At 43.7% G+C, this 11,917-nt stretch overlaps 1 protein-coding gene across 1 annotated transcript; it reads right to left on the bottom strand.

Moving 5' to 3' along the window:
- Nucleotides 1–9,858: 9,858 nt before the first annotated feature.
- LOC117510051 (apelin receptor A) lies at nt 9,859–11,612 on the bottom strand. Its single transcript, XM_034169666.1, has one exon. The coding sequence runs from the start codon at nt 11,498–11,500 to the stop codon at nt 10,415–10,417; it is 1,086 nt and encodes a 361-aa protein (XP_034025557.1). The 5' UTR covers nt 11,501–11,612; the 3' UTR covers nt 9,859–10,414.
- Between the last annotated feature and the right edge of the window lie 305 nt (nt 11,613–11,917).

An 11,917-nucleotide genomic window follows, 5' to 3' on the forward strand; every position in this document is an offset into this window, starting at 1 on the left:
CATATCTCACCCATATTGGCCTCTCTTCATTGGCTTCCTGTTAATTCTAGAATAGAATTTAAAATTCTTCTTCTTACTTATAAGGTTTTGAATAATCAGGTCCCATCTTATCTTAGGGACCTCGTAGTACCATATCACCCCAATAGAGCGCTTCGCTCTCAGACTGCAGGCTTACTTGTAGTTCCTAGGGTTTGTAAGAGTAGAATGGGAGGCAGAGCCTTCAGCTTTCAGGCTCCTCTCCTGTGGAACCAGCTCCCAATTCAGATCAGGGAGACAGACACCCTCTCTACTTTTAAGATTAGGCTTAAAACTTTCCTTTTTGCTAAAGCTTATAGTTAGGGCTGGATCAGGTGACCCTGAACCATCCCTTAGTTATGCTGCTATAGACGTAGACTGCTGGGGGGTTCCCATGATGCACTGTTTCTTTCTCTTTTTGCTCTGTATGCACCACTCTGCATTTAATCATTAGTGATCGATCTCTGCTCCCCTCCACAGCATGTCTTTTTCCTGGTTCTCTCCCTCAGCCCCAACCAGTCCCAGCAGAAGACTGTCCCTCCCTGAGCCTGGTTCTGCTGGAGGTTTCTTCTTGTTAAAAGGGAGTTTTTCCTTCCCACTGTAGCCAAGTGCTTGCTCACAGGGGGTCGTTTTGACCGTTGGGGTTTTACATAATTATTGTATGGCTTTGCCTTACAATATAAAGCGCCTTGGGGCAACTGTTTGTTGTGATTTGGCGCTATATATAAAAAAAAAATTGATTGATTGATTGATTGATTGATTGATGTCAGTTTTTGCATTTACCGTCGAGTGCCGTGCTGGTTGTATTTCTTCATAACTGATGAAAAGACCAAGACATATTCAAGTGACTTTGAAATGTTCATGTGTTCATCCTGTGACTTGTCTGAAGACGACTGGATGTAAAAGTGATAGTTTGTATGTGTTATGCTAAAGGGAGCACGTACTTATTCTCATCATCATTTTGGTTTTTAGATTTTTATTTCTTTTAATTCATGATGTCAGATGACTTTTCACTGTCAGTTTAAAGGCCAGAATTTTAGACATTTTAATATAATAAGCTTGAATTTTTGTTTTGTTTTTTGATGTCCTAAAAAAATTTCTAACATGTAAAAGCTCACTCTGACTTTGACTTCACACCACTGTAATTCAGAAGGACCTTGAACGTGTTCCTCAGTATTTTCCCAATAACTGCTCCAAGAAAAGACTAATTATTCAACAAATTGCAGACATGTTTCTTGGCTGTGATCATATCAAAGTATATTTTATTTATTAACACACATTTTGTAAATTGCTGACACAGTGGATTAGTGGTTAGCACTGTTGTCTTACAGCAAGAAGATGGTGGGTTTGCCTCCTGCCTGGTCCTTTTTGTGTGCTGTTTGCATGTGTTCCGTGTGTCTGTGTGGTTCTCCTCCGGGGGCTCCAGCGTCCTCCGTCTTCCAAAGACATGCAGGTGAACTGGTGACTCTAAACTAATGTGGCTGAGTTTGTTTGTGTGACCCTGAAACCGAAGGGCGGCCTATCCAGGGTGAACCACGCCTCTCAGCCAGTCATCCCTGGATCCCTGGCACAGGCTCCACCCCCCCCCCCACCCCCCAACAGAACTTAAGTTAAAAAGAAGCTGAATGGTTTGGGCATTGTTGGCATCATGGCCATTACAGATTGCACGGCGATGCTGCGAGTGTGTGACATGTGATCGTCCTGCAGCCCAAGTGTGCGCCGCCACCACCCCTCAGATCTCCTGCTGCTTCATCCCACCCAGACGGCAACACATGCCCCCATGTGTTCATACGCCTGTCAGCACCGACCCCCTTTTATTCACCTGTTCCAGCAACATCTCACACACACACACACACATACACACATACACAGCAGTCAGCTGGTGTCTGTCAGTCCACAGAGTTCCCGTTTCTTCTGCAGCACACTGTGAGGTGGACGAGGATCCCTGCAGGTCACAGACGTCCTGACTGCCCTTCTGCAGCTCAAAGATCCCGGAGGAGCCCAAAAGCCAGACTGGCCTTTCCCCAGGTGTCAGTTTTTACTTGTAAGATTCAAACTAGTTTTGATGTTCATCTGCAATAGAGTTTTTTTCTTTTTTACATTAAGGACTGCAGATCATCTGCAAACAAACTGTCGATGTCTGTAATTAGATATCAACAAGTCAACAAAGACCACTTATAATTTAAGTCCACAACATCTTTAAATCCCCTCAGTTACAGATCTCTACACTGTCCCTTTTCCATCCATGCTCCACTAGAGGGTGCCAGAGTCTGCCCCAGCAGCCGGGGGGGGTGTTACCCTATAACACCACACTACTCTTTTCAAATATCTTAAAGGAGGCTTCAACTCATCAGAATGAAGTTGTGGATATGTTGAAATGGAATTGTAGTTGTAGATATTTATATTCAAGTTAATATCTTTAAATAAATTTTGAGATTTCTGAAATAAATCGCAGATACCTTTAACTCTCATTGTGCCCAACTGCAGTAATAGACGTCTTGACGTCCAGACGGTGTGTCTCAAAGTGGATGGACAGATTTCTAATACATTTTAATGAAAGATGGGGTGTTTTTTTGGGGGGGGCTTCTAGGGTTAACCCTTTAACTGCATCACAGTTTTCATATTAAGATCGTTTGGTTCTCTACTAAACGGTTGAGCTGACTGTTAAAGGGTTAACTCCGCCTCTCGCCCCGTGACCCTAAATTGGAATACGCAAGCTCACAAAAAATAGATGGATGGATATTTTTTGAGAGTGGAAGAAGAGTTTGTCAAACTCTTTTGGATGGATCTCCTTTAAACTTTTCCTTTTTCAGGCTTTCTTTGGATTCTTCTGTGAGGAGCCTTACTGCGCATGTCTGTTACGTCACATCACCACGTGACGCTTCCTGCTCTGTGTTCGCGGAAATGGCGACAGAAAAAACACAGCTGAACTTGACAAGAGTCGACACTCCTCAACGTTTTAAAAGAATTTAAAATAAGTGGAAAACTTTGACGGACGTAAGTTGGCAGCACAGACTTGTTGTGTCCGGAGTCAGCAGATCAGTAGAGCAAATTAAAAACCGCTGGGAAGCTACGAGCGCTTTGTACAAGGAGAAGCTAAACGAGCAGAAGCGGCGCGGCTCCAACCAGCTTCACTTATTATGAATTAATGGAGTAATAATCGGAGGACGACCCTCTCCAAGGAGCAACACTGGAGGGGAAGTCGGTTTTCCACCGGAGGAAAGTCTGGAGGTAAGTCCTGATAAAATCACGCTAACTCAACATTCTTTTTTTTTTTTGTTTTTCCCCAAGATGTACTTTGAGCCAGATGTGTGGCTTTAGTCAAGTTAATGTTGGGGATTCATGTTAAGTTATCCCATAAGTTTATTCGCCGAGTAAAGTGCATGAACAGTCTGATCATTGAGTTAACCGACACTCTATCCTCGTTCACTTTAGTGCATCGCGTTAATTTCTGCTCTCATATATACAATCAATCAATCAATTTTTTTTATATAGCGCCAAATCACAACAAACAGCTGCCCCAAGGCACTTTATATTGTAAGGCAAGGCCATACAATAATTATGTAAAACCCCAACGGTCAAAACGACCCCCTGTGAGCAAGCACTTGGCTACAGTGGGAAGGAAAAACTCCCTTTTAACAGGAAGAAACCTCCAGCAGAACCAGGCTCAGGGAGGGACAGTCTTCTGCTGGGACTGGTTGGGGCTGAGGGAGAGAACCAGGAAAAAGACATGCTGTGGAGGGGAGCAGAGATCAATCACTAATAATTAAATGCAGAGTGGTGCATACAGAGCAAAAAGAGAAAGAAACAGTGCATCATGGGAACCCCCCAGCAGTCTACGTCTATAGCAGCATAACTAAGGGATGGTTCGGGGTCACCTGATCCAGCCCTAACTATAAGCTTTAGCAAAAAGGAAAGTTTTAAGCCTAATCTTAAAAGTAGAGAGGGTGTCTGTCTCCCTGATCTGAATTGGGAGCTGGTTCCACAGGAGAGGAGCCTGAAAGCTGAAGGCTCTGCCTCCCATTCTACTCTTACAAACCCTAGGAACTACAAGTAAGCCTGCAGTCTGAGAGCGAAGCGCTCTATTGGGGTGATATGGTACTACGAGGTCCCTAAGATAAGATGGGACCTGATTATTCAAAACCTTATAAGTAAGAAGAAGAATTTTAAATTCTATTCTGGAATTAACAGGAAGCCAATGAAGAGAGGCCAATATGGGTGAGATATGCTCTCTCCTTCTAGTCCCCGTCAGTACTCTAGCTGCAGCATTTTGAATTAACTGAAGGCTTTTTAGGGAACTTTTAGGACAACCTGATAATAATGAATTACAATAGTCCAGCCTAGAGGAAATAAATGCATGAATTAGTTTTTCATATACAGATGATGTAAAGAGCACGTCGGAGGAGATTGATGACAGCAGATCTCCACAACCTAATATGCTGCAAAATAAGACCGCAGTGAGTTATTGAAATTTCCTGTAGAGTTTGTTGAAAAAAATGTCTAAGTCATTGCATATTTATTTATTTATTTGGAGTGCTTTATTTTTTAGAAATGGTAATATTACAAACTTCCAGCAGAATGACAGTTGAGACACAAACATATTTTCATTTCAATTTTGTTTTCCTGTTTTGAGCTTTGTGAAGTCAAAAGCCATGTGGATGAGTTACAACATATTTGAATATAGAAGCAGGATGATTCTTTGGTATAATACATGACTGAGAGATCCACAAAGAGAAAACATAAACTCTCTTTTCTTTGCTAACTGAAATTATACATTCTTTCTAGATCGAAAGCCATCATCTGGTGATGCCAAGCTCCTGGGTGATCGATCAGCCCAGCAGAGATCTTTCCTGGACAACATGCAACAGCAGCACGAGAGGAATCTGGAAAGAGGAGAGAGGCTTCTTTCCAGGTTTATGGAAGAAAGTACCCGCTCAACTGAAAGCATTATAGGGCAACGGTTTGATGGTCTTCAGACTCTCCTTTCTCAATCCTCCTCATCAGCTCCACATTTACATGAACAAAGATAGTGTCGGACCTCGCTGAGACAAGCATGAACCAGCCCAAAAATGACCACTCGTCCCAAGTGTTACTTCAAATACAGCTGGATTTTCTAAACTGCAGCAGCTGTAGGTTTTCCAAGGTACTCGGTATGCTCAGAATGACCAGTACATGTTTAGAAGGGTCATAGAGTGTAAAATTTCTCATTTTTACGAGTATATTAAGCAAAAACATTAGGTCAAACGACCTACATACAGTCTGGAATCGCCACATATTTAGTATCTTAAACTTTCTGTTGTGGATGTTCCCTGATAATCTTTAAAACATTTAAAACCTCTAGATACTGCTGTTTGCCAAAGATACAAGGTTTGTTTTGTATTTTCCACTTTAAAAGCATATTCCATTGATAACATGACTGAAAATAAAAATTTCATATTTGGAAAATGTTAATTTTCTTTGGATGTGTGGTAATACGTTGACCCACTTATTTTAGCCATTTTCTCTTAAAATATCAAAATAGAAATTTTACACTTTTGTTTGACCCTCCCAAAGATGTACTGGTCATTTTCAACATGTTCAACACCTTGGAAAATCTCTAGCTGTTCTTTAGAAAATACATCTGTATTTGAAGTAACACTTGGGATGAAAAAGGGTTTGGGCATTTTGGGCTGTTTGTCCTGGATAGAGATTTTGGCACATATCCCAAGTTGTTCATTGGGGTCATATTAGACTGGAACAGGTGAGTTGATCTCTCCTAAATGATGTGCAAGCATCTCACCTTGGTCCTCTACTAAGTCCACTGTTTCATCACCAATCACAGCAAGCCACCTGACCACCCAACCCAAGTTACCACCTGCCACTTCGGCACACGCAGAATAATCAAAATAACAGTGGAAACGTTGACTACAGCCCACACAACATGTAGAAACTGAATATAAGAAACTGGCCCTGATGTTTAATTTCTTCAAATTTTGCCTGATAGTATGTTATTTTGCTGACAAAGAGCCACCTTTAGGGTTTGGTTTTATGATCCGACATCACAGTAATGCCAGTTTAAGAAGTCATGCCAAGCTCTGATGTGATTAAAAGTTTTTAGCACTATATTTTATTTTTAACCAAATTGTTGTGGTGCTGCCAGGTTTTTATTTTATATATGTGTATGGAAGAAAGTTGTATTCACTTTAATAAAAAAAAGAGAAAGTTTGTCAGATTTTTTTATTTTTTTTTATTTTGTTAATGGAGATGACCATTTCTGAGAGGGAAGTGATTGAACATGTACTCCTTCAATGCCATCGTTGTCCTGCTCCCACTGGAATGGCTCTGCATCCAGACTTGTGGTCCAGCCTGAGGAAAGATGCCATCAAAGTGACCAGCGTTCTCCAACCAGTTGTTGCTTGCGTTGTTTCTCTCATTTTGACAGAAATTAGAAAGTGCACAGCAGGTTACTATCACAGCTGGTGCAAAGGTGAAGTGAAAATCTCTTGTGTTCAGTAGCACCCTCCACCTCGACTTCAAAATCCTTAAAGTGTTTTCTAATGTTACAGAGTGAGCTGAGGTTCACATTAACAAATTTCTCCTCTGGGTTCAGATGTGTAGAATTTATGCAGCCTTTCAGCAACCAGTTGAGTGGATCTGCAGGGTCACCAATGATTTGTAGCTGTATGTCTTCGCCCTCAGTGTTTTTCACACTCTAAAACAGAAAATGGTTATGTATTTTAAAATTCTGATGCTTAATGAGTCATTATTATTCTTAAGAATAAATCAGGTGAACAACGCACAGGGTATAGTGGATATGAATTTTTTCCTCTTAAGTTTGAAAGGTATTTGGCAGTTGTTGAAATCTCAAAGGTCTGAATGGCACAAAACATTGGAATCTTGGGCTTTTCCAGGCATTTTGCAACTGATGTTGCAAAATCTCAAAGCAAACAACTTGTTTTAGTTGAGTAAAGTAAGTAGGAAAAGTAAAAAGGCCTCACACACAAGGTTTGTTTCATTTATTCATGAAACTGATTTATTGTCATATTTTGCAAAAGTTCATTGTTTAAAAGTAAGTTTTGTGAGATTTCATAGTGGACTCTACCTAAAAGCCAGAAAAAAGTTAGAAGTCATAAAAGTGGTAGCTGTGACATTACTTATTGTGGGTCAATGAAAACGACAGACGTTCAGAAATAACCTACCTGCATGTGTCTGTGAGTCCCGTCAGTTATTTGAGGAATATGATGCGTTTCCTCAAAGCTCCGTCTGATCTCCAAGGCTTCTTTTTCATTTGGCTCATAAATCAGCTGTTTAATCCGTCGGTATTTTCATTACGGCTTTCCGTGCTACATCACGTAAAAACACATTCCGCCGCGCTCGTTTCTTTCTGAACAAATCCTGAAGAAGAAGCATGTTCCTGTGATGCTGCAGTTTCAAAAGAAACGCGCAAAAAATAACAGTAATCTTGATTAGTCCAGGTGACAAATCCATTGTTTATACAGGCTGCTTCCGGGTACAACTCATTTGCGTATGTCACAAACGGCAGACGTCACAACGCAAAGCATTATGGGATTGCTGTACTGACTGAATCGGATCGTAACCATGGTGAATGTAAACGCACAGCAAGCGGATCACTTTAGGGCACGTTCATGTAAATAGGACAATCTGATCCACCAATCGGATAGAATTCAATCAGATCAGAAATAAAGTGTCCATGTAAACGTAGCTATTGTCACATATGACTGACTTTGATCACAGAATGTTCACTTTATGACATCACACACTGTAAAAAAAAATTATTTTACTGAAGTGACTCACAAACCTGAGCTTGTATGTCGGTAACTCCGTTGACTCTGGGACTTATTGATCATATTTTTTTTCTTTTTTTTTTTTAACAGTACATCTGCCCTCTGCTGGTCGGTTAGTAAATTATGTACGTACATAAATTTGCTCTATTAACGTTGATGCAACACCAAAGTGCTAAAACTGTGAGTGTGAATATGGCAAGCGAGCACCTCAGTTAGCGGTTAACGGATGGAAGCTTTGCTCGGCTGGAACATGCTGATGTATTTCAGGAGGCGGTTACAGGTGTGTCACTGAGTGTTCAAACACACGCGTCACCGCTCACTTTCCTGGTGAAAAAGTGTCTCATTTCCATCGTGAAGGTGGTGACATACACGCCCGCCATGTACGGAATACCACAAAAAGGCAAAACACGACAAGTTCACAACATATGAACATGTTCTGGATTAAGATTTTTTTTTTTTTTTTTTTGGAAGACTGATCCTGACACACACACACACACGTGTGTGTGTGTGTGTGTGTGATAAAGAAGCACAGAACCACGTGACTGTTTTCAGGCTCCATTGTTGCCTTTGTCAGGATGACCAACAGATAACAGAGACCTCTACAGCGCCACCTTCTGGCCGCCTCATGCTGCAGCGATGAACTCTTCCAGTTTCTTCTTTTCTTTCACAGCAGTTTGCTGCTCCTCTGTCTCATTGGTGTGCTGCAGCCTTGGCTCCGCCCATTGCTGCGCACCAGTGCTAACCACAGCTGGGGTTGCCACCCCTCCCTTAAAATACAGAATTGTCTTTCATTTGACACTTAATTGTTGCGCCCCATATTGAATCAATACAGCACGTAAACTGCTGCGTATTGTCATAAATGTCCCTCACACACTCATAAAAACTGAATAATGAACAAAGTAAAACACAGGAAATATTAATTGCTGCCAGCGTCCTCTGACCCCACACCAGGTACAGCAGACAGACCTCAGACTGTCACCTCTGCATCTCCCTGTGCCCACCTTTCTGGTTCTGTTGCCTGGTTGCCTGGTTGTCTGGCACATCTACACCTGAAACGCCACCACGTCCAAAGAAGCAAAAACGTTTGTAAACGTACAGACGTGAGTGGGGCAAGTCCAACCCCTGACTGGACAGCGTGAGTGACAACGAGGCAAACTGTAGACAAACAAACATTTTTATTTTTTATTTCCTCTTCTTAAAGTAAAAATGTCCTCACGTTGTGGTGGGTGACCTTTATGTTCATTTCTGAAAGGTGGCAGCCCGAACCACGGCCCTCCTCCGCTAACTAACCCCGCCCACTCAGACTGCAGCGGACAAATACAGACTTGTTTTGCACCCCCCCCCACGTTGCTTTCTGTCCATCAGAGGTGATCCCCGTCCACTGGACATTAAACTGAGAGGCTTTGAAATCAGTCCATCATTTCTTCATTCATCTTTTAATAAAAACCCAAATTTTATTCATAAACTAATTAAAAGACACTTGTAGTTTATATTTGTTTACAAAATCAAAATGAGAACACACACACATACACACACACATACACATACACACACACACACACACACAAAAACCCCTAAAGAGGAGAACAAACATATCAAATTTGTAATTATCTCTTCTTTTTTTTTCAGTTTTGGAAATGAAAAAAAACGTTTTTTGTTGTTTAAAAAACAAACACACACACACACACACACACAGTCACACTGATTCCAGACACTAAATAGTTTTTTTTTTTTTTGGTGTACTGCTGCTTTTACATGAAGACAAAAGGTGAAACAAACCGGTTTGGAATCCACATTGTCAGAACGACTGTAATCCAGTTCCAGTCTGGATGCTGTGAGTGGAGGGGGATTGGAGATCTGTAGTTAGAATGAAGGTGTGGACGTTCTCGGCCCTCTGGGGCCACTCGCCACCCAGACAACACACTTCAAAGGACAACAGCATTTATTTCTCTAAATATTTACTTTATCTGTGAAAGAATGTGAGATTTTTTTTTTTCATCTTTCCACTGTGGAGATTTTTCTGTGTTGATAATGAATCCACACAGACACACGGATCAGAGCCATGAAGCCACTTCATCTTTAATGCAGTAGTTAGTTCCAGCATGGTGAAAGAATAAAACACAGACATCAGTACGTGTGAGGTTCTCGTTCCACAACATTTGTCAGCAGCCATCTGCCGTCTCCCCCCGACTCCAAACACATCATTAAACCACGACACCTTTTCTCCTCTGATGTCTCACTCGCCTTCCAAACAGCACGGACACGTTTCCCTGTCATCATTCAACAAGTGCTCACCAGAAACCAGACAGGTGCAAAACCTGCAGCTCTGGTACGAAAATACAGCATTAGGCTTCATCCAGTGTAAAGACAAACAGAAACAACAGGCAGCGGCACAGCGCGCTGCCTCAGTCACTAAATGGAACAAAAAATAGGCATCTTCTCTGAGGCACTGGCTCGTTCAAGCTCCCCAAGTCCACGGAAGTCTCATGAGAGCCACGGCAGTCCAGCATTCATCACCTCACCAGCTCTGAACGCAAAATCCTTATTTTTACAAGCGTTCCAAAGGTTGGAGGTCAAACTGTCCCGCAGCCCTGCTCCACCTTCACCTGCCCGCTCTACAACTTGGTGGCCAGGGACTGGACCTCAGACTTCTGAGTCTGGGCGCTGAGCGTGGACGACATAGAGCTCATGTGGCCGTGCATAGCCTTCTTCAAATTGAGGAGGCACAGACACTGAGAACGAAAGCGCAGGTCAAAGAAGGCATACAGGAAGGGGTTGAGGCAGCTGTTGACGTACGCCAAACAGGTGGCGTACGGGTGAGCCAGGAGCAGGAAGCGCAGGAAGCCGCAGGAGTTGGGAGCTAGGTTCAGGTAGGATAGGGCGTCCATGCTCTTCAGCACGTGGAACGGCGTCCAGCAGATTGCAAACACCACCACCAGCGTGGTGATGATCTTCAGAAGCCGCTTTTTCTTCTGGTCCTCCTTGCGCAGGTTATTGAAGTGCCGTGTGACCGTGCAGCCGATGAAGCAGTAGAAGATGGTCATGGCCTGGAATGGCAGCAGGAAGCCCAGAGCTGATGAGGACAAACTGAGTCCAGCTATCCAGAGGGACTCGTGCCTCTGGTTCATGGTCACCAGACTGAAGTCCATGGCGCAGGTCGTTCGGTTGTTGTTCTGCTCGTACACGGTGGTGCGGAACAAGAGTGTGGGAACAGCCAGCAGACACGACAAGAACCAGATCACACCCAGTGAGGCCAGCATGGTGGCCCGGGAACGCAGCCTGCTGCTGGACAGGGAGTGCACGATGGCCAGGTAACGGTCAAAGCTCAGGCAGGTGAGGCAGAAAACGCTGGCATACATGTTGACCAGGACCACATAGCTGCTGATCTTACAGAGTGCCACGCCAAAGGGCCAGTGGTAGCCCAGCGCTGTGTAGACCGCCCACAGAGGCAGGGTCACCACGAAGGTCAGGTCGGCCAGGGCCAGGTTACCAATGTAGACATCTGCTGCCCGGCGTTTGGATTTGGACCTCCAGACGGTGAAGATGACGACGCCATTACCCGACAGGCCCAGGATGAAGATCAGCATGTAGAACACAGGGATGAGGGAGTAGGATGGCTCCCACTCTGAGAAGTCACAGGCGGTCTCGTTGTCATCGTAGTAGTCATAGGTGTCTCCGTACTCCACAGAGGTGGCCTCCATCGTGAAGTAGAAAAGATTCTTTAAAATCCTTATAGCTCAGTGGGAAAGAAAAAGTCCAGAGCTCAGAGACCAGAGTCAGAGATCAGGAAGCCGAGGAAGAGTTTCTGGGAAGAGTTGGATGCAGATTGTGTGACTGTGGGAGCTGCCTGCCTTTTTAAACTCAGCCCTCCACACCCCCGCCTCCCTCCTGAGACCGACCCCCTCCCCCAGTCAAACATCCCTCCTCTCTCCCCTCTCTCACCTCTGCTGGGTGCAGCCCGCCCCTCTGCCGCCGGGCCGCGGCGCCGCCACCACACAACCCCAGCTACAAGAATGTTTGCAGGTCACACAACAAGCAGCAGCAAAACAGACCAAACCAGAGCGCCGCGCTCGCAGCGCGCAAACCTCCGCCAGCATGACTTCACTGTTCCACACATT

This window comes from Thalassophryne amazonica, chromosome 5 (genome assembly GCF_902500255.1).
Source record: "Thalassophryne amazonica chromosome 5, fThaAma1.1, whole genome shotgun sequence".
Taxonomy (NCBI): Eukaryota; Metazoa; Chordata; class Actinopteri; order Batrachoidiformes; family Batrachoididae; genus Thalassophryne; species Thalassophryne amazonica.

Bases quoted from the DNA above. Each gene is read 5' to 3' on its own strand.
- LOC117510051 (XM_034169666.1), bottom strand. From the start codon at position 11,500: ATGGAGGCCACCTCTGTGGAGTACGGAGACACCTATGACTACTACGAT.